Source organism: Adiantum capillus-veneris, chromosome 15 (assembly GCF_014529385.1).
Source record: "Adiantum capillus-veneris isolate H3 chromosome 15, ASM1452938v2, whole genome shotgun sequence".
Classification (NCBI taxonomy): domain Eukaryota; kingdom Viridiplantae; phylum Streptophyta; class Polypodiopsida; order Polypodiales; family Pteridaceae; genus Adiantum; species Adiantum capillus-veneris.
In genome coordinates, this window is record NC_140945.1 from 55,711,378 (window position 1) to 55,734,545 (window position 23,168).

Below are 23,168 nucleotides of genomic sequence, written 5' to 3' on the forward strand. Positions count from 1 at the left end.
CCCTACCGTGTGAGCCGAGCACAGAATGAAGAGATTATGAACCAAGTGAAAGACCTCTTGGAAAAGGGTCTTGTCCAGCCTAGTACTTCACCGTATTGCTCTCCAGTATTGTTGGTTTTGAAGAAAGACGGATCTTGGAGAATGTGCATCGATTATAGAGCTCTCAACAAAATCACCATCAAGAACAGATTTCCGATTCCTAGGATCGATGATATACTCGACAAGTTACATGGATCCTCATGCTTTAGCAGGATTGACTTGAAGAGTGGATATCATCAGATCAGAATAGCGCCGGGAGACGTCTACAAGACAGCTTTTCGGACGACTTTTGGGTTATTTGAGTTTTTGGTGATGCCTTTTGGCTTAACCAATGCTCCTGCGACATTTAACCGGATGATGGATAGGATTTTTCGAGAGTACAGGCTATTTGTTGGCACTTTCTTTGACGACATCATTGTTTTCTCCAAGAATGAGGCAGAACACAGAGATCATCTGCTTCAGGTCTTTCAGGCATTACGAGATCACAAGTTAGTGATTAATGCAAAGAAAAGTGAATTTTTCCTACCAGAGATACAATTTTTGGGACACATTGTGTCAGTCGCAGGAGTGCAAATGGATCCGGCCAAGATAGAGACTATCCGTAATTGGCCCGACTTGAAGAATGTCCATGAAGTTAAAAGCTTCTTGGGACTGTGTTCGTACTACAGGCGGTTCATACGAAAGTTTGCAGAGGTTGCTTCCCCTTTGCATATCTTGACACAGAAAGGAGTACCTTTTTCGTGGGGACCCCCAGAGGTGACTGCCTTTCAGACGTTGAAAGAGAAATTGACTACGGGACCTATTTTGACTTTGACGGAATTGCAGAAGTCATTTGAAGTATTTTGTGATGCTTGTGGTCGTAGTCTGGGTGCGGTCTTGATGCAAGAAGGCCATGTCATAGCTTACAAGAGCCGTTTATTCTCTAGGCCGGAGATGACAGCACAGATCTATGAGAAAGAGCTTTTGGGGGTTATCCATGCTCTTACTCAGTGGTGGCATTACCTACTCGGAGCGGATTTTACTGTCTTTACAGACCATCAGAGTTTGCGCTACTTCTTGTCACAGAAGCAGCTTTCGGAAAAACAGATGCGGTGGGCGAACTTCTTGTCACAGTTCCACTTCCAGATTGTCCATGTGCAGGGACAGAAGAATGTGGTGGCAGATGCTTTGTCTCAGAAACCGTTGGTTCTGGCTATTTCCGCGATACATCATAGGAGCTTCGAGGATATGGTCGATCAGTATGCCACAGATACAGATTTTGCAGATATTTTCACACGGATACGGGATGGGGAGATAGTAGCTGGATACTCCCTTCGGGAAGGCTACTTGATGAAAAAGACTATGTTATGCGTTACACAGCCGTTGAGGCAAAAGGTTATGACTGAATGCCATTGTCCACCTTTTACGGGTCACCGCGGCATTGCTACCACCATGAAAGGGGTAGAGAGATATTTCTTTTGGCCGAGACTCAAGAAAGATGTGGAAGAGTTTGTGCGCAGTTGCTTGGTATGCCAGAAGGTCAAGTTTAACAGGCATAAAGCACAGGGATTGTTACAGCCTTTACCCATACCCACCCGCCCCTGGGAAAGTATAGCGATGGATTTCATTTTTGATCTCCCGAGAACACAGAGTGGTCACGATGGTATCTGGACTATTATTGACAGATTTAGCAAACAGGCTCATTTCATTCCAGTGAAGAAAACAGTCAAGCCGGATCACTTAGCGAGACTGTTTGTGGCCCAGATTTTCAGATTACATGGCATGCCTGAGACAATTGTCTCCGACAGAGACCCCATATTTACCAGTTTGTTTTAGAAGGCAATTTGGGAGAACATTGGCACGCGGTTGCAGTTCTCGTCATCGTTCCACCCGCAGACTGATGGGCAATCCAAGATTGCCAATTCAGTGGTTCTAGATTTATTGAAGTCTTATATCTCAGATCAGAAGACTCAATGGGAAAGATATTTACCTTTGGTGGAATTTGCCTACAATAACACGATACACTCGTCGACGGGGAAGGCGCCATTTGAGATTGTTGAAGGTGCTGCAAAGGTTCCACCCTTCCTGAGCACGAAAGATAAGATCTTTGAAGCGGATGAATATACGCGAGATCTGGATATGGCTTTGCCAAGGTTCGCAAAACTTTGCAGAAGTCTCAAGAACGACAGAAAAAGGCAGCGGATCGCCATCGTCGCGACATGAAATTGAAGGAGGATGATTGGGTGCTCTTACGTTTTGAGAAGGCACGCCTACGAAAGAACAAGGGAAAGGAGAGGCTTTTTCCAAAGCTTAGTATGCGATACTACGGCCCTTTCCAGATTACTGAAAAGATAAATGAAGTCTCCTTCCGACTGAAACTGCCAGATACTTGGAGGATTCACAATGCATTTCATGTGAATCTCTTGAAACCTTTTAAAGGTGATGTGCCTGATGATGGGGAGCCTGATGAGCAACCCGAAGTGGAAGAAAACGAGGAGATCCTTGTTCCTGAACAGATTTTGGCACATAAGGATACGAAGAATAAGGGTAAAGTCCGAAGGCGGTTCTTGGTTAAGTTCAAGAATTATCCTGCACTTGATGCGAAGTGGATGGAGGAGGAGGACCTAGCAGATACTCCTCAGATTGTGAAACTTTACCTCGATGCTTTTGGTTTAGCATAGTCTACTCCAAATGGAACCCAGAATTCAGCTTGGCCGAAGATCTGGTGCAGTGGGATGCACAAGAGGGGAGTTACTCCACTCCTTTGTCAACAGATGCCTCGATTTTGATACTAAAGTCACTGATGTCTCTTTGAGCTTCAGGGATACTGAGAGCTAACAGTATTCTGCTGGATGACTTTATGAAACGGAATTCCTGATTATGATACTCATTTGTTCTTGACTTCTTGTGAGTGCAGGAACTGATAGACGAAATGACTGCAGCATTTTGGTCTGATTGATCTCGAATAGACATGGTTGCAATAGGGGTTAGTCAATCGGACATCGATGAGGTCCCGATTGGACCTAGATGTGATTGCTAGCTACATTGCCGATAAATCATGGTCTAAGATCCGAATGAATGTTGAATGTCATGTGATGTCCTGTGATGTCTGGTGATGTCCTGTGATGTCGTGTGATGTGACTGTCGATTTTGTACATGTGCTAGATGTGTGTTCCTAGTACGTAGGTACTAACAGTCAGTGTCTGCTAATACGGTTTATGGCTTTTGTCGGTTTTGCAAGCGTAATCGCGGTCGATTACAATGCTTTCAAGAGGGGGGTATGTCACAAAGTGATGACGTGGCGGACAGCAGAAACCCTAATTTCCGGAAATCGCGGAGGCTGAAATTTTTTTATTTTATTTTTTTTTAATTTTGAAAAATGATGAGCGACGCAAATTTCGCTTTTTCTCTACTTAAATGAGAAAGAGAGAGAGAATGCTTTTGCTTTCATGTTTTGACTCTCTGTGAGAGAGAGAGAGAGCAATTGCTTTTGATTTGAAGCTTTTGGGGCTCTGCTTTTGGGCATCCCTTGTAACCTTTAAATTAGTGGTGAGGGCCTCACTTCTCAGAGCATCTGGACGCAGAGTCTGAGAGTGAAACCCTAACCGCTCTCTTGTACTTTGATGATTGATTAATACAAAAAGAAATACCGAATGGGGCGCCAGTCTTTGGGGCCAATATCTCTAGGCACGGAACTCCGCCGGGCCAGTGCAAATCTATTGTGATCTGTGAATTGTTTTGAAGTGGTTATTTGGTGCTGTCGCGGTTGATTCTTGACTTGGAGTGTCCAAGTTTGTTACATGCAGCTTGTGACCATTTGGTGGAGAGTCAGCGTCACTGTCTTTGGGACTGTCCCTCGGCCCAGCAGGTGTGGCTACGAGTTCTTCGGCTGATGCCTGCTCTCTCCACGGCTCGCCAATACACTTGGGGGGCAGCGGCTTGGTCCACCCTCACGGGCCCGGCACTTCAGTTTGAGCTATCTTCCACCAGCAGGATGATAGTGATACAGGGGGGGCGACCTACACTCCAGCCTGCTACAGAGCTTACTCCACTGGAGTGGTGCAGTGAGAGAGAGGAGTGTTGGGAGCTCATCAGTGGCCTGACACTCTGGTTCATCTGGCGGGCCCGCTGTTTCCGCATCTTTGAGGCTCGCCCTGTGCCACCAGCAGAGACTATTCGTGACTTTTGGCTAGAGCTAATCCATACTCTCAGAGGACAGCTTGAGGGACTACAGGGCAGCTCCGACCGCATGCGGGAGCGCCGCGAGGCTTTCCTTCGACTCTGGCGCCCTGGGCCTTTCTACACCATAGTCCAGGGGGTGCTCAGATGGCACTACTGTCCACCTGTGTGGCTTTTCCCTCCTCCCATCTCTTGATTTAGCCCCATTGTATATATGCTGTTTTTTCATTGGGAGAGTCTCCCCATCATGCTTGTTGTAGCCCTCTCTTGCAGAGGTGGTTGTAGCCCTATGGGCAGTTTTCATTAACTAATAGAAGGATCTTTTTCTCGGAAAAAAAAAAAAAGGATGTCTGTGATGATAAACAAAAAATAAGGGAACATTTGTACTACTACTACTGGACTTTACTTTTGCTCCTACCATGTTAAGACTTCTCATCTAGAGTTACAGCCGAGCTTCACCTTTGTCAAGCTGAAGGTTACCTGATATCAATTTTATTAGCATAATATATTAGCTAATGTGTGAAATTGTTTGCTGAATACCAAGCACTGACTTTTTCAGCCTTTCAGTGATGCTACCATACTGAATAGCTCGATAAATTAAAGCTTACACTACGAACTCTTGCTATCAATAATCTGTGTTAACTCATTCTAGTTCCTTTAGTAAGTGCTAGCTGGTAGCTAGGGATCGACATCTGTACATCTAGTAATGGTCGAATTCAGGTTTCAGACATCCTCTTTGAGGCTGCCACAAGTTGTTTCATTGTGAAACACCAGGTGTTTGCATCTGCTAGCAAGCCTTCTAAAAGTCAGGCACGAATAATGTATTAAAATCCTGACACTCCAGTGGACAAACACACACATATATTGATACAAATAATACTCCTTGCATGAAATCAAAAGTTAATTTCGTGTATAAGCTGCATACCTTCTTAAACATTACAGTGTAATCATTATTGACACAAGTGCCTTCCGGAAAAATGAGTAAAGGATTTGTCTCTGGATCTTCAATGTGCTGCTTGATCCTACAATAAAACAACATATTGTTGCCACAGCATAGTACCAGAGGATTTCAAAGAAAAAACTACAATCGATGGTCACACTTCTTTGCTACAACTTCACGATCTTTGGCCTCGGTTCTGTTGAACCATATGCAGCCAAGGCTCTCTAGGATAGTTGTCTGCAATAAACCTGTGACAAAACAAAGCTTAATAAATTATCTTTATAACAATACGACGACTACTGAAAAAGTAAAACGGTTTGTTACATCATAGTAGGGCAAAAGGAAGCCAGGGCCTAAATATTTGGTGACCTACTGTAGTTGGATTGCACAAACTGTGCATTGATACAATGTAATAACGATTTTAAAGACAAAAATTCAGAGGGACTTGAAGGCATACCAACCCATCCAGGATGCTTTTGCATGATAACTGCAAAAGCAGTCATCTGCTCAAGGATGATGAAGTCGATCATTGATGTGTGGTTGGCCACAAAAACCTGAAGATTTCGACAAACAATTAGTAATACAAAGTATTGAAATAAATTCCATCTTTGATCTTAGAACCAGTGTTGCATACTTGCTTTGGCCTTCTACTTGGTCGAGGTCCATGATACTTAACAACTCCTGTCCATGAGGCTACAAACACGCTACATATAAATTCTACCAAGCCCCTCTGCACCACACATCAGAAGGTTAAAATGCATCGTAAAATACCATCACGAATGGGCAAGTAGAAACAAACATGTCCTCCATTCTAACCCAAAACCTCAATTTCTAGCTAGACTTTCCAGATAAAACTTTCAAAACACTGTTGCCTTACGACCTATGCAAGTTATCTTGTCCAGATCCCTTGAGCCTCCGATCTTTCTGCACTACCATTCAAGCTAAGATGGGGAACAAAAAGGAAGTACTAGTGCAGATTTGCATACCTCCAGCATTTGCCGTAATTGATCATGACTCCTCAAGATCGAATGGACGGGGATGAACAACGCAAGAAACAGAATCCAACCGGCTGCAAGCAGAATAACTCTGTCTTCCACAGAATCCGGCTAAATGAGATTAGCTCAAAATAACCCAATCATCTCTCTACAAAATACAGTGTGCTTGAAAACAAAGTACAGCTTCACGCCATCAAACTTTTCATATCTCTGCTGCAGATTATAAGAAAGAAAACCGATTTAAGACACTAAAAGAGTGACCACAGGGATTCGACGAGAAAATTTCCATCCATCCACAAACAGAACAAAACTGTAATTGGCCTCCCCAGGCTTCAATTTTGACTATCAGATGTAGCTAGACTGAACTATCAGCAAATACTAGACAGATTATAAAGGCTTCCAGGCTCATTAATTTTTGTAAAATGGAGTGATTTATCGTTTAGAATGCAGGCACTAGACCTAAAATTTTCACATTTTTCCAAAAGTCTGTGATCTTACAGCATGAAGCATAAAGAGCATCTCCTTAAAGTGGTCGAACTAGCACTAACTTTTAATACTTTGCAACTGAGAATGTAGAACAAATTGGTAGTATAGAAAGAAGCCCAAAACATTAAAAAAATTCCTGCCGCCAAATTATTTTACAAAGCAATGCCAGGCATTAGACCTAAAGTTTTCACATTTTTCCAAAAGTCTGTGATCTTACAGCATGAAGCATATAGAGCATCTCCTTAAAGTGGTCAAACTAGCACCAACTTTTAGTACTTTGCAACTAAGAAATGTAGTTAGAGAAAATTGGTAGTATAGACAGAAGCCCAAAACATAAATTTTCTTCCTGCCGCCGAATTATTTTACAAAGCAATGCCAATATCATGACATGTATTTTTTAACAAAAGCATGCAAGACTTAAGATTTTGCTAGAAAAAGAATCAATTTAGCGTTAGCATAGCAAGCATACAGGACCCAGAACCCTGAATTGCTAAAAATTTGTTACCTGATAGGAAAGAGAACTAAATAACGCACAAGCACTCCAAGGCACCAGAGAGGTAACAGATAGAGATTCCAGTTCCAAGGCTCTGGTGGGTTTGATTTAAAACACCTTGTGAACGAATCCTGAACATCAGACCAAAGATAGAATGAGGCTAGTGCAGATTGACGACCATCTAAGCTGACATACAATTTCATCCTCGTGAAATGTGTAACTTGTAAACTTACATAAGTGAACCGGAATTTTGTGAACATCTTATTAATGACACACTTCAAAAAGTCAGCCATAACTTCAGATAAGAAGCAGACTGCACTCTGTATACTCACATCAACTATGGCACTCGCTGCTTCATTCAAAAATGGTGAGATGTCAAGTAGCTCACGCCTGAAGACAATTAAGAGGTAATCCACGAAGTAAAATAATAAAATGCAATGCAATACATCCGATCGTAAATTTTCCTCTCTGCCTAATTGTGGACAATAATAGTTAGGTTGAGCCTTTAATCTTGAAACATCTGTCTATGAGATTCAGGATACAAAAGAACTCTCTTGTTTCCTGCATGCCCAGCTTTTGTTGCTAGCTCTTCTGCACCTAGACGATACAGGTCAATCTCCGATGGCGAAGGTTCCAATAGAAATGCATCCTCTCTCCCTCTGCACAACTTTAGAAATGAGATGAGACAGAGCATTAAATCAGACAGACATAAAACAGGGTACAGTATTAGGAAAAACCATTCTTAACAAAGGAACCCCAAACCCTTTCCTTTTGCTCACTTTCCTTACAGCAATATAAATCAACATCCACTCTTCAAGAACATATATTGCTCTCACACAATATACCGTAAACCACAGCAAAAAAGACCTCTCAAAGAAAGACCGCGGACAAGAGACAGCTCCTGTTAAAGGAAGTCACTTGAAATGGCGAAGCATTGTCATCTTTATGCTTCATTCCTCTATCGAATGTGCCCATCAACACCTAAGCTAGAGGACATTTCTAATGGCATGTTAACAAGCGATCAGAGATCCAAAACAAATGCATAGCAACCGGATGCAGAAGCTAGAGATTCTTTCCATTCAATCATTGGACCAATGATGGTGATCTAGTTGATCGTCAGAGGAGACCCTCCAGGTATCCACACTGCTTATGAAAGCCATTTGACATTGGGCTCCAAGCATAGGTGGTGAATTAAGACCATCAGTCATATGTAACTCCATAACCAATTTACATATCCCCATTCCAGTCTCTTACAATTTCTCAAGCATGTGAATATTTCCTTACAAGATAGTTTGACCAGAGGAGCCCTGATTCACTAAATAACCTAGAGGACAAACTTTTATATGATTGCAGATATTAAAGGATGTGCATCAGGAGAGAAGACTCGATCTTGTCAATGAATGTAGCAAACTGTACAGACCAGATCTAGAAACTTTGAATGTCAATAAACTTTGACCGCTAGCATGGGCATCTTTTTAGAAAGAAAGGGAAGTTGTGCACGGCCGTTGTATCATCCAGTGTTCATCTGCTGCAGTGTAGAGCTACCATTTTGGGTCACTAGCTCTCCCTCTTCAAATATTTTTCCTCTCTCTAGCATTTTTGCAAGATTGCCCTCCCTCTCTGTGTGCTTTTGCATTTTGCAGGTCCTCTCTGTCTTCTTCTATCTAGTGTCTAGGTAGTTTCACTACATAGGAAGCACCTCTTATTCAGGGTTCAGTGAATAACTAATAAGTGACATTATGTTCAGCAATTACCAAGTCGTGAGGTATTTTTTGAAGCTTCTTCTCAACCCAGCAATAAATCCCTATATAAGTGGCCCTAGGGATCACCCGTTGAAGCAACTCAGTATCCCTTGGGCAGCCAGCCTGCAATACCCAGCCCTCTAGCATTTTTGCTAGCAGTACCAGCATCAGATCCTTGGCATTTTCCCTAGTACCAGCCCATCAGCATCTTCATCACCATCTCCTTGAAGATCAGCCAGCCTTAGTATTCAGCCCTCAGTCCCAGTACGAGCGTTTCCAATTTCACCTTCATCTGTGTCGAAACATCAGCATTTTGGAGCAGATCATTCAATTGCAGATTTCAGCCCTCAGAAACACCAGCGTTTTCCAATTTCAGCCCATTTCCGCCATTGTCATCAGCACCCTCAACCGTCATTAGCAGATCAGCCCATAGCCTTGTTAGTTTGCAAATCCCATACCAAAACCATAGCATTTTGCATTTTCACCCCTTAGCCTTGCAGATCCAAGCACCTGCAGCAAGATCCCATCAGCATCTTAGCATCTAGAACCGTTCTATAGCATTTGTGCAATCTAAAGCAAATACCTCTCTAGCGATAGAGAGGGGGGCCCTTGGAGGGGGGGTTTGGGACCCCATCCAAGGTTAGTCTTCTTTCTCTCTCTATCACTCACAATACCTTCACTCACAGTATCATTCTCTCTTCTCTCTCTAATCCATTGCACAGATCTCTCATGAAGTAAAAGGAACCTTGAGTTTGCATTGAGCACTCATCCTGAGCATTCACCATCAATCACTTCCGCTGTGCATTACACCGGCTGCAGTAAATTTCAGATTCGAAGCAGTCATTTTGATAGCATGAAGACGCAGATTTGTAGTTGTAGAAGCGGTGGGAGGAGAGATAGTAGTTGGCTGCTCATTTGTGCCCCGAATTTGGTGCTGAATTGAACATGTACGGGTTGATTTGGAGTGGCTTCTTCCAAGTACCCAAGCCTAACCTCTTAACCGGACCATACTCTTCCTGTCAACATGTCAAAAGGTGACACACAAGGTAATGGTGTTGGATCATCGTCAAGAGCTACATGGGATCAGTATAATGCCCTGTGTCATATATGCATGCTAAGTGGGGCTCTATATAAGAGCATGGTTGGGAGGGTACTAGCATGCCTGTCACCCCCCTTGGCTTTACATTGGTATCTGAGCCTAGATGGAGACTCTTGGGGGGGAGAAGGGTGATGGAGATTTTTTTCCAGGGGGGTAACCGCATGGAGGGTGGAAGAGATGCCATTCAAGGCATGCAATGAAGAGGCATTGTAACGGGCTGGCACCATGTGCCAGCGAAAAAGAAAAAACTAAATAGACTTTGCCACTCCAAGACTAAAATGGCCCCAAACCATGGCGCCCCTTTCGGTATTTATTTATATTGCTTGAACAAGGTACAACTCTGTGGCTCTACTCTGCTTCTCCACGTGGTAGAATGCAAGAGAGAGAGAGTCCATAGGCCTTATTTAAAGGCCCTAGGCCCATCCAAAAGCAATTACATGAAAAGCATGTGATCCAAAAGCATGCACCCAAAGGGCCATCCATAGTGTTGCCACGTCAGCTGAGATTTTCGCGAATCGCATGTTGGTCCATACAACATGCCACGTCATCGGCAGATATGCAAATTGAGTTTGCGTGTGTGTGTCTTTGCTTTATTTTAAGGTTAGGCCCCTCGGCCAAGGTTCTACAAGTTAGGTTAAGTTTAGGATTTTAATCCTAACCCTCTTTAGTCTTTTAGGCCTCTCGGCTATCTTCAATAAGTTTCGAATGTATTCTTGTCACAAACTGGTGACGTGTCATGGCCCTAGACACACTTAGAAGTGAGGCAGTAGAGGACACACACACACACACACACACACCCCGGCTAGCAGCACCGAGAAACGCGGAGATATGCTAACGTGGCACATTCCAGATTTTACGCCGCAATTTCCACTGACAGTGCTGACGTGGCATCCGTACGGGATTTCCGTGATTTGCGGGTAGCTATACGGAATTCATGCTTTTTGCTCTGGCTGAATTTTACGCTGGCTGAATTGAGAAGTGTCACAAACTGCTGATGTGTCAAAGCCCTGAAGAATGGAGCCAACTTGCAGATGCCAGCCAAGGGGCCTAAACCCTAAGAAGAACAAGTAGCAGAAGAAGAAGTCCTACTAACTTATGGGGACCCCGTCCGATGGGGCCGCAAGTGACATAAAGAATTAAAATAAAGCAAGACCTACACACAAAGAATTACGTAGCAACTGATGACGTGGCAGCTGTACAGAAATTCCGATAATTTCACTGACATGATGACGTGGCAAGCTATACGGATTTCTGCGTTTTGTGCGGACTGTTATACGGAAATTCCGTGATTTACGCTAGCAACTTTTTGGCATTGCTTTTGCACCAGATGCTTTTTGAGTGTGAAGGCTTTTTACTGGAAACTGCTTTTGGGGCCTAGGGATTCAGTGAGAAGGTGCAGAGTCTGGAGTACTGGCATTGTACTATGTTGATGCAATATAAAGAAATACCGAAAGAGGCCCCAAGGTTTGGGGCCAATACTCTCTAGGGTGGAATTCCGCCACTCCGTGTTGCGTGTCGTCTCTCTCAACAATTCAATTGTTATTGAAGTGCTAAAAGTCTGTTCAGTCTGTTCTTTTCTATTGGCACGTGGTGCCCGTCTTGTGACAGTGGTATCAGAGCATCAAGCATGCTTTCCTGAAAGCATATCGGTCCCACAAAAGAGCAGACGGAGCAAACCAGAGACTTCTGGAATTTAATCGAGGTATCTTCGGCCTCCGACCCTGGACACTCTCTGACTCCAGACTTATTAGCCGCTCCCACCCTTACTTCATCGCGCATCGGGCGCGCTCCCGTCTTCATCGCTCTGTCTTACAAGGCATAAGCCATAAAGAACCCAAGACATAGAATTCATGGATTCAACAGAATATTTGCAGTTTCTGCGGAACGGCAAAGTTTTCAACAATTTTTGAACTACATGTTACCCCCTCTAATTCCCCAGGTGGTACCTCCTCCTTAGAAAGTACGAGAGCTTCCAACCGGCAACCTTCTCAGCCGTCTGTTCCGATCGGGGGAGTCTTCAGGAATATGGTGCAGCCATCTGACCCTGATCCAGTGCAACCGCCATTGCCCCCACCTCCGCCACCACGCTACAATGTTTGGAGCCCATATGGATACCCTTATTATCCATACCCGGGATATGCGCCTAATCAACCCAAAGATTTCAAAGATGGAGGCACGACAGTCAAATTTTTGACTTTTTCCGGGGTGAAAAATCGCAAGAAAGCATTGCAGTTCCTACAACAATTCGACAACATCTATGCTTTGGGGAACTATACAGAAGACACCAAGATTTCTCGAGCAGCAGGATTTTTTAAAGATAATGCTATGCAATGGTGGAGTTCAATCGCGACACAACCGCATGCTCCAAGGACCTGGCAAGCTTTCAAGACAGTTTTTGCACATAGTTACATGACTTCAATGTTTGAAGTCCGGATTTTGGTAGAGTGGGGCAACTTGAAAATGCTTGCCACCGAAACCATGGACGACTATAACCAAAGGTTTCTCGACGTGTACCTTCTGGTGTCCTTTAAGTCCATTTCCTTGGAGGACCAATGCGAGCGCTACACCATTGGACTACCATCATCATTGCAGGAATATTGTCTCTCCAAGCAAGTCTCTACCATGCAAGAGCTTATGGACCATGCCGCGGTCGGCTACAAGTCATGAAAGGAAAGTTGGAGTTTACCACAGAAGAACCTCCGGCCACTAACCAGAAGTTCCGGCAACAACGAACAAATTCTCGAGAATCCCATGAAAACCAACCTCAACGGCCTCATCTGACACAACGTCAACGAGACGCCTTGTTACAAGAAGGCCGATGCTTCGAATGTTTCCAAACAGTGCATACCTTCAATACATGTCTTGAGCGAGCCTAGACGTCCTCAGTGCAACCTTCTGCTCCCACGTCAGACAGATCCTTAGGGCCTCCAGCCCTTAGGGCCACCTCCTTAGGGCCACCTCCAGCCAAGAGGGCTAGACCTGCTATTGGACTAGTACCCGATATTTATGGTATACGCCGCGAGAGTTTTAATAAATTATGCAGAGCTTATGGAAAAGTCAACGGCTTGAAAGCCCTTATTTCCTTTGACCCCAGAGCTATGGAGAACTTCATCCATCCAGAATTCTTGAAGCAGATGCACTTTGATTATGATGCAGAGGGTGGAGAAATTGAAGTTGAGCTAGCCACGGGGTAAACTCAGAAAGTGGTACCGCTCATTGGTGCACTTCCAGTGACTACACAAGATTATCATGGAAAAGCCGATTTCCACATTAGGAAGTTGGGCAATTGCGACGTTCTCTTGGGCATGCCTTGGCACGACAAGAATGATGCAACTCTCCAGGTCCGGAACCAAACCATCATCATGATGCAGAAGGGCAAGCCCGTTGTCCTCAAAGTTCGGTTGTCCGAACAAAATCCTGAATGACCTCTCTAGTTGTTTTCTAGTTAGATACTTTTGAACATTGTTTGAGAAAGTATTGTTCAAATTTGTTTAAAATGGATGCTATCTGTTTTAAACCTGTCTTGGTGATAATTTGAATAGTTTGACTCTGGTTTTAATACCGGTTTCAATGATTGGTGATTTTACTCCCGGGTGGAGAAGTGAGAAATATTGTTTTGGTATTGTTTGAACCTCGGAACGACCCAGGCCGATGCCGGGGAGCTTTTCTGTTGTATGTTAGAAAACCTCCGAACGACGCAAGCCGATGCCTAGGGAGCGTTTGGTTGTATGCTTGAACCTCCAAGATACACAGACTGCGGTCTGGGGAGCGTTTGGTTGTACAGTCCTCTGAGCTCATGGCCCGGACCTTTTTAGGTTATTTGCGGGGGGAGTGACGAGGTAATCGTTGAGTAGCTTCATACCGCAGACCGTTTGTCTCGGGGGAGTGCTCATCGGCACTATTTGTTGTGTCTTGTAACATGCATATGTAAGCACTTGTGTTGCATTGTGATGTGCCAACTACTGAATATTCCTAATTGGATGAGATTGCCTGGGTATGTAATTTTAGTGCATCAAGACACCTGTGGAAGATGTCTGGGTGTGATGGCTAATTTTACTACGCCGGAATATCAAGAGTTCTGATCTGGACGAAAGGAGAAGCTAACTCCTTAACAAAAAGAGCAAATTGATTGTCCCTCGGAATGACCCTCAGAAATTTTTAAACTAACTTGAGTTGTTTTGCAGAATATGTTGTAATCGCGGACGATTACTGTCTTTCAAAAAGGGGGAGATGTCACAAACTGCTGACGTGTCAAAGGCCTGAAGAATGGAGCCAACTTGCAGATGCCGGCCGAGGGGCCTAAACCCTAAGAACAACAAGTAGCAGAAGAAGAAGTCCTACTAACTTATGGAGACCCCGTCTGGTGGGGCCCCAAGTGACATAAAGGATTAAAATAAAGAAGGACCTACACACAAAGAATTACATAGCAGCTGATGACATGGCAGCTGTATAGAAAGTTCGATAATTGTGCTGACACGATGACGTGGCAGGCTGTACGTATTTCCGCGTTTGCGCTGACTGTTGTACGGAAATTCCATGATTTACACTGGCAGCTTTTTGGCATTGCTTTTGCACCAGATGCTTTTTGAGTTTGAAGGCTTTTCACTGTAAACTGCTTTTGGGGCCTAGGACCTTTAAATATGTGCTAAGGGCTCATTCTTTGGCACGCTTCAGTAAGAAGGTGCAGAGCGCGAGTACCGGCATTGTACTGTGTTCATGCAATATAAAGAAATACCGAAAGGGGCGCCAAGGATTGGGGCCAATACTCTCTGGGATGGAATTCCGCCACTCCGTGTCGCGTGTTGTCTTTCTCTCTCAATTCAGTTGTTATTGAAGTGCTAAAAGTCAGTTCAGTCTGTTCTTTTCTATTGGCACGTGGTTCCCATCTTGTGACAAGAAGCTTTTGGAACATTGCTTTATTTTAAGAGCTTTTGAGTGAGAAGCTTTTGGGGCTCTGCTTTTGGGCATCCCTTGTAACTTATAAATAAGTGGGCAAGGCCCTCACAACTCAGAGCATCTGGACGCAGAGCCTGAGAGTGAGAATCCTCCCACTCTCTTGTACTTTGAGCAGAAATTAATACAAAACAAAATACCGAAAGGGGCGCCCGTCTTTGGGGCCAATATCTCTAGGCACGGAACTCTGCCGGCCCGTGTCGAATCAATTGTGAATTGTGAACTGTTTTGAAGTGAATCTCTGCTGTGTCGCGGTAGAATCTTGACTTGGAGTGTCCAAGTTTGTTACAGTGGTATCAGACCGCAAAAAGATTCTTCTTCTACAGAGGATCCGATCCTTTTTACAGCGCACACAGCTTTTGGAAAAGAATCTTCGTGTCCGACCCCGGACTTATTAGCTACTCCCACCCTTCATACATCGCGCATCAAGCGCGCTCCCGTCTTCATCGCTCTGTCTTACAGGGCATAAAGACATTAATAATCCCAGATTACACATGGGTTCTCGTGAAGAATTTGACAGAGATGACACCTCTTAGTCGGAAGGCAAAAGAAAAGTTGAAGATCCGGCGCAGGAGTTGAAGAAAAGAATGAAGATTTGGGCCAAAAAAAAATTCAGACAAATTTGCCAGAAATGAAGTACAAACGTCAACTGCAGATTGGCATATGTGTGAACAGATTGATTAAGTACTCGAGGGACCCGAGATTGGCGAAACACCTGAAGAATTACCCGATTGATAAGATTTACTCGAGATGGCGTGTGGCCATTGCTTCTCCTCTCAGGTAGGGAGGAAAGCCGAAAAGACGGACGAGTGCAGAAAAGTAGAACCTGTACTCGCAGAAAGACATGGACAAGCACTCTTGAAAAGAAGCACTTCTACAGAGCCAACCAGTATGACTTCCTCGAGGATAAAAGCAAGAAAGTTTGAGAATTTAAAGAAGGTAGACAGTCAATTAAGTTTGACACTTTTTCTGGATTCCGTGATGCTTCGAGGGCTTTGGCCTTCATACACTAGTTTGACATAGCTTTCTCTGGAGGGCATTATCCAGAACACTCCAAGATTCGGAGAGCTACCTCTTTCTTCAAGGGAAATGCTCGAACATGGTGGTCCACACTTCTACTGAGAAAGGAAGCGCTAGTTCAATGGCTGAGATTCAAAAGGCTTTTTATTTCTTCTTGGCTGACTCGGGAGTACGAACGAGATATACGATCTGCTTGGAATCATCTCCAGATGACCAAGCGAGATTCTTTGGACGCATATTGCGAGAGATTTTGGAGCTCCTTTCTACCAGCCTCTTCATTGAAGAAGATCTCGTTTAAAGAACACATTGAGCGGTTTTGCTGCTGACTTCCTACGGAGATCCGAGATCACTGCTTAGAACAAAAGTCAGATTCTATTCAAGAACTGATGGGTCATGCGAAACGAGGATTTGCCATACATTCAGGCAATCTAACTTACCCCACAGATGAGATTATGACTCAGAGAACCGAACAGACTTCTAATAATGAAAGTAGAAAGTAGAAAGAAGAAGAGCCCCAAGAAAGGAAAGATAAGGATGCACAGCCCGGTTCACTCTTTGGGAGAGAGCCAACTACATCAAAGAGGGGAAGTGTTTTGGATGTGGGAAACATGGGGACATCTCCGCGAAGTGCCCTAAAAAGGCACACAAAGAACAAGATGAAAAAAGTCCAGAGAGTTCGAAAGCAGCTGAGGAACGTGGACGAAAAGGCAAGATAAAAGCAGGGCTAGTTCCGGATTGCATGGGTACTGACCCAAGCACGATTGATGAAAGTACAAAACTTTGCCGAGCTTGGGGCAAAGTGAAAGATCAAGAAGCCCTGTTTTTCTTTGATAGAGGAGCCAAGGCCAACTTCATTTCACCTGAATTGGCCGCGCGGCTCGAGATTACACCCGATCGGATGGGACCACAAGCAGAGGCAGTTCTAGCGGCACCCAGCAAGGACGTGGCCATTATACCTAACATTGGCAAACTTCGGTTGCATTGTCAGGGGTATTTGGGGCACGAGGACTTCTACATAATGCCCTTGGAAGGTTGTGATGTTCTCTTGGGAGTCCCTGGTACCATAAGAACAACGTCGTGGTCGATTATCGAGCGAAGAAAGCGACATTGACTACTGAAAGGGCCGAACCATTGTACTTGATGTGAAACTTAAGGGCGAGTCTGTCCCTATTGTATCGGCTTCGGCCGTTTCGAAATTAATGAAATCAAGTCTGTTTGTTTACTCGATCTTTTTGAAAGAGTTGAATGATGAACATAGGACAAATATGTCTGAACTTAATAAAGAATGCCAAGATTTTCTCCACACTCATGCCGATTGCTTTTCTGAGGGCCTGCCAGGCGAGTTGCCACCAGCTCATCCTGAGGATCATACCATTGATCTAATACCAGGAAGCACACCACCGAACCGGCCACCTGACAGTGTGAGTCGAGCCCAGAATGAAGAGATTATGAACCAAGTGAAAGAGCTCTTGGGCTGCTTTAAGAATTCTGGATGGATGAAGTTCTTTGTAGCTCCGGGGTCAAAGAAAATAAGGGCTTTGAAGCCATTGACTTTGCCATATGCTCAACACAATTCATTTGTACTCTCAAGGCGTATGCCATAGATATCAGGAACTAGTCCAACAGCGGGTCTAGCTCTCTTAGCAGGAGGTGGCACTAGGGTTCTGTCGACCGTTGGTGCGGGCGTCGGTTCCTCTGGTCTATCAGTGCGCTTGGGACAATTAGAATGATTATGCCATGTTTGAAAGCATCCAAAGCATCAGCCTTCTTGTAGTAAGGTGTCTCGTTGTTGAGGCGTCAAAGGAGGCCTTTGCGGTTGATTTTCACGAGACTCTCGAGAATTTGTTTGTTGTTGCCGAGAGTTGTGGTTAGTGGCCGGAGATTCTTCTGTGGTAAACTCTAGCTTTCCCTTCATCAGTTTGTAGCCGACCGCAGCATGGTCCATAAGTTCTTGCATGGTAGAGACTTGCTTGGATAGACAATATTCCTACAATGGTGATGGTAGTTCAATGGTGTATCGCTCGCATTGGGCCTCCAAGGGAACATATCTAAAGAAGGACACCAGAAGGTACATGTCGAGAAACCTTTGGTTATATTCGTCCATGGTTTTAGTGGCAAGCATTTTCAGGTTGCCCCACTCTGCCAAAATCCGGACTTCAAACATAGAAGTCATGTAACTACGTGCAAAAACTGTCTTGAAAGCTTGCCATGTCCTTGGAGCATGCGGTTGTGTCATGATTGAACTCCACCATTGCATAGCATTATTTTTAAGAAATACCACTGCTCGAGAAATCTTGGATTCTTCTATATAGTTCCCTAAAGCATAGATGTTGTCGAATTGTTGTAGGAACTGCAATGCTTTCTTGCGATCTTTCACCCCGGAAAAGTAAAAAATTTGACTGTCGTGCCACCATCTTTGAAATCTTTGGGTTGGCTAGGCGCATATCCCAGGTATGGATAATAAGGGTATCCATATGGGCTCCAACCATTGTAGCCTGGTGACGGTGGTGGTGGAGGTGGGGGCAATGGCGGTGGCAAAGGCGGTTGCACTAGATCAGAGTCAGATGGCTGCACCATATTCATGAAGACTCCCCCGATCAGAACAGACGGCTGAGAAGGTTGCCGGTTGGAAGCTCTCATACTTTCTAGTGCCGGAGGAGGAGGTACCACCTGGGGCATCAGAGGGGGTAACATGTAGTTTAAAAATTTGTTGAAAACTTTGCAGCATCGAAAGATTCTGCTGAGGATGCCGCGAAAGAATGTCGTGGAGTTTGTTGAGCAAACACTGCAAATATTTTGTTGAATCCATGAGTTCCAAGTCTTGGGTTCTTAATGGCTTATGCCCTGTAAGACATGAGCGGTGAAGACGGGAGCACGCCCGATGCGCGATGAAGTAAGGGTAGGAGTGGCTAATAAGTCCGGGCTGGAGGGCGAAGATACCTCAAATAAAATTCCAATAGCTCTGTCGGCTCTTTTGTAGGACCGGTATGCTTTCAGAAAAGCACACGCCTAATGCTCTGATACCACTGTCACAAGACGGGCACCACGTGCCAATAGAAAAGAACAGACTGAACAAGCTTTTAGCACTTCAATAACAACTGAACTAAAAGAGAGAGACGACACGCGACACGAAGTGGCGGAATTCCACCCCAGAGAGTATTGGCCCCAAACCTTGGCGCCCCTTTCGGTATTTCTTTATATTGCATCAACACAGTACAAGCCGGTACTCCAGACTCTGCACCTTCTCCAGGAAGCATGCCAGAGAATGAGCCCTAACCTCATATTTAAAGGCCCTTGGCCCAAAAAGCAATTACAGTGAAAAGCCTTCAAACTCAAAAGCATCTGATCCAAAAGCAAAGCCAAAAAGTTGCCGGCGTAAATCACGGAAATCCGTACAACCTGCCATGTCATCAGCCAACGCAAAGCGCGGGAATCCATACAACCTGCCACGTCATCATGTCAGTGCAATTTTTGAAAATCTGTCATACAACTGCCACGTCATCAGTTTTGTGTGTGTGTATGTGGGTCCTGCTTTATTTTACTTCCTTTATGTCACTGGGGCCCCATCGGACGAGGTCCCCATAAGTTGGTAGGACTTCTTCTTCTGTTACTTGTTCTCTTAGGGTTTAGGCCCCTCGGCCAACATCTGCAAGTTGGCTCCATTCTTTAAGGTTTTGACACGTCAACAGTTTGTGACAAAAGATACACTTTTTGGGACACGTCGTCTCAGTAGCAGGAGTGCAGATGGACCCGGTCAAGATTGAGACTTATGTGATTGGCCCGATTTGAAGAATGTCCATTAAGTTAGAAGCTTCTTGGGCTTATGTTCTTAATACCGGCGGTTCATTAGAAAGTTTGCAGAGGTTGCTTCCCCTTTGCATATCTTGACACAGAAAGGAGTCCCTTTCTCGTGGGGACCCACAGAGGTGACTGCCTTTCAAACATTGAAAGAGAAATTGACTACAAAACCAGTTTTGACTTTGCCGGATTTGCAAAAGTCATTCGAAGTATATTGTGATGCTTGTGGTCGTAGTCTGGGTGCGGTCTTAATGCAAGAAGGCCATGTCATTGCCTATGAGAACCGATTGTTTCCAAGGCCGGAATTGACACCACAGATTTATGAGAAAGACCTTTTCACAATTATCCATGCTCTTACTCAGTGGCGACATTACCTACTCGGAGCCAATTTTACGGTCTTCACAGATCATCAGAGTTTACGCTACTTCCTATGACAGAAGCAGCTATCGGAAAAGCAGATGCGGTGGGCGAACATCTTGTCACTGTTTCACTTCCAGATTGTCCATGTGCGGAAACAGAAGAACTTGGTGGCAGATGCTTTGTCCTGGAAGCTCTTGGTCTTGGCTATTTCCGCGATACATCATAGAAGCTTCGAGGACATGGTCGATCAGTACGCCACAGATCCAGATTTTGCAGATGTATTCGGTCAAATACAGAATGGGGAGGTAGTAGCAGGATATTCCATTCGGGATGGCTACTTGATGAAGAAAATGATGTTGTGCGTGACACAGCCGTTGAGGGAAAAGGTTTTAACCGAATGCCACTGTCCACCATTCACGGGTCACCGCGGCATTGATACCACATTGAAAGGTGTGGAGAGATACTTCTTTACCTTGAAGCATTCGGTTTAGCATGGTCTACTCCGATAGAACCCCGATTTCAGCATGGGCAGAATTTGGTGCAGCGGGCTTGCACAAGAGGGGAGTCACTCCGCTCCCTTGTCAACAGATTGCCCCAATTTTTGATAATAGAGTCACTCATGTCCCTATTGGGTTTCAGGGATACTATGGCTGACAGTATTCTGTTGTAATGACTTCAAGATTTGGAATTCCTGATAATATGATACTGATTTGTACTTGACTTGTTTAAAGTGCAGGAACTGACGAAATGACTGCAACATTTTTTTCTGATAAATCTCTATAGACATGATTGCAATAAGGATTAGTTAATTGGGCATCTGTGAGGTCCCGACTGGATCTAGATGCGATTGTTAAATACGTTGCCGATTAATCATGGTCTGAGATTGGAATTATTTTTGAATGTGATATGCCATGTGATGTCATGTGATGTCAAGTGACGTCCTGTGATGTGATTGTCGATTGGTACATGTGCTAGATGTGTTGTTCCTAGTGCGTCGGTTCTAACAGTCAATGTCTGCTAAGACAGTTTATGGCCTCTTTTGTGTTTTTGCAGGCGTGTAATCGAGGCGATTACTCCCCAATCTGTACTATCTGTTCGTCCGGGCAGTACTGCCAGGTCATCATTTTGCGACATACCCCCCTCTTGAAAGAATTGTAATCGCCCTCGATTACGCCTGCAAAACAGACAGAGGCCATAAACCAATTCAACAGACACTGACTCTTAAGTACCGACACACTAGATGACACAAATCCAGCACTTGTACAAAGATGACAATCACATCACTGCACATGACATCAAGGACGTCACATGACAATCAATCACAAAAAAATTCATTCCAAATCTCATACCATGACTGCTAGCAACGTATTTAGTAATCGCATCTAGATCCATCCCGGACCTCACTGATGTCGGATTAACTAATCCCATATTGCGATCATGTCTATAGAGATTTTCGACTCAAGCATTGCCGTGTGCAAGTAATCATTCGCCTCAAGCACTGTCGCGTACGAGAAATCATTTTCGGGGATCCCACGTCGAAGTACTTCTCTCATAACGTCATTCAAAAGAATACTATCAGCCCATCAGTATCCCTGAAATCCAAAGGAAATTAGTGACTTTATTCTTTCTAGGTAATCTCTGACAAAGGAGCGGAGTAACTCCTCTCTTGTGCAGTCCCGCTTGCACCAAATTCAACCCGCTGATCTGTGGGAATTCATGGAATAGCCACTACTAGACCAAAAGCGTCAAGGTAAAGTTCCAAATCCGAGGAGTATCTGCTAGGTCATCCTCCTCCATCCATTTCGTATTTAATGCCCGATGGTCTTAACTAAGAACCACCGTTCACTTTACCTTTCTCTTTCCTGTCTTGGAAAGTCAATATCTGTTTCGGAACAAGTATCTCCTCGCTCTATTTCTCTTCAAGTTCATTCAGGAGCTATCACTGCTCCAAAGTTATCATCTCATTCTTTCTTTCTTTCGTTTTCTAAGGTGTACCTTCTCAAACTGTAAGAGCACCCAAATCATTTTCCTTGAGCTGCAAGTCGCGTCGAATCGTGACGGCTGCCTTCTGAAGCCGTGCTTGAGACTTCTCAAGAGCCTCGTGCACCTTGGCAAAAGCAGTATTCAGATCTAGATCATACTAAACTGCTTCAATGCTTCAAAAATCTTATCCTGGACCTGGGGAATGTTCTCTACCAGCTGATTCTCTTTTTCCTTTCTTTCCTTGTACCCTGGGACCTGCTGGGTAGCGTCTTTCGCTTCCCTTGTCCATTGGCACGTCAATGTCAGTCACCGGAACCCTAAGACGCACTATCACCTGATTCTTCTTTCTCTGAAATTATTTGATGAACTTGCATCTAGTTCCCTTAGTTCGTCAGAACCCTCTGATTCTCTAGAATCCGGTGATGAGTTGTCATCCGATTCCCTTGATTCATTCTCTTCACTGGCAGACTCTTGCCTTTTTGAGGTGGATACTATCCTGTCCGTCACATAAGTCAATGAGCCCGCATGCATTTGAAATTGTTGCTTAGTCATGTCCCATAAGTCTCTGAATGGAGTCAGACTTTTGGTTTAAAGCATAGTCTTGAATCTCTTTAGCAAACTATAGCAAAACCGCTCAATCTGGTCTTTCAAAGTAATCTTCCAAAACGAAGACACTGGCAAACAAGTATCCCAAAACCTCTGGCAGTAGTCATCCAATGTATTTTTCTCAGTCATTTTCAAGTGATGCCAAGTCGTGATGAAATCTCTTACATATTCATCTAATATCCAAGTTTACGTTAAAAAAAATAGAATTTTAACCACGTTGCATGTGTTTCTCTGTGTAACAATAGAGTAGATCGCCATGCCTGCACTGTTCCTTCAAGAAAGATGCCGCCTTTTGCTCCCTAGAATGTTCTGAGAATCGCTCTCCAGAGAAGGTGACGTCAAACTGTTCTACAAACTCAAGGGCTCGATGGGTGTCCTGGTAGCTTGAAAAACGTTTGAAACCTGACGGCCAGACTCCCTTCCTTGAACTCCTTGGTTTACTTGTTAATCTAGTCATTGTCAAAAGAGGATGAGCTCTCCTCCTTTGAACGGCTAG

The 23,168-nt window shown here is 44.3% G+C and overlaps 1 protein-coding gene across 7 annotated transcripts in view; it reads right to left on the reverse strand.

The window, feature by feature from the left end:
- LOC147440708 (glycerol-3-phosphate acyltransferase 9-like) overlaps positions 1-23,168 on the reverse strand; it is a 109,751-nt gene that overhangs the window by 12,902 nt on the left and 73,681 nt on the right. For 2 of the 7 annotated variants that reach the window (XR_015184283.1, XM_086482550.1), the window contains exons 2-9: positions 7,654-7,770; positions 7,345-7,501; positions 7,124-7,242; positions 6,124-6,223; positions 5,772-5,867; positions 5,595-5,691; positions 5,298-5,385; positions 5,123-5,219 (exon numbers count right to left, since the gene is read on the reverse strand). Coding sequence is in view for 6 of the 7 variants with exons in the window: in XM_086482550.1 (XP_086338676.1) it covers positions 5,123-5,219; positions 5,298-5,385; positions 5,595-5,691; positions 5,772-5,867; positions 6,124-6,223; positions 7,124-7,242; positions 7,345-7,501; positions 7,654-7,770 (871 nt within the window). In the remaining variant the exon portion in view is untranslated. Of the gene's footprint in view, positions 1-5,122; positions 5,220-5,297; positions 5,386-5,594; positions 5,692-5,771; positions 5,868-6,123; positions 6,224-7,123; positions 7,243-7,344; positions 7,502-7,653; positions 7,779-8,865; positions 9,327-23,168 lie in introns of those variants that run through there. The other 5 variants (XM_086482553.1, XM_086482554.1, XM_086482552.1 and 2 more) reach the window with 5 other exon arrangements.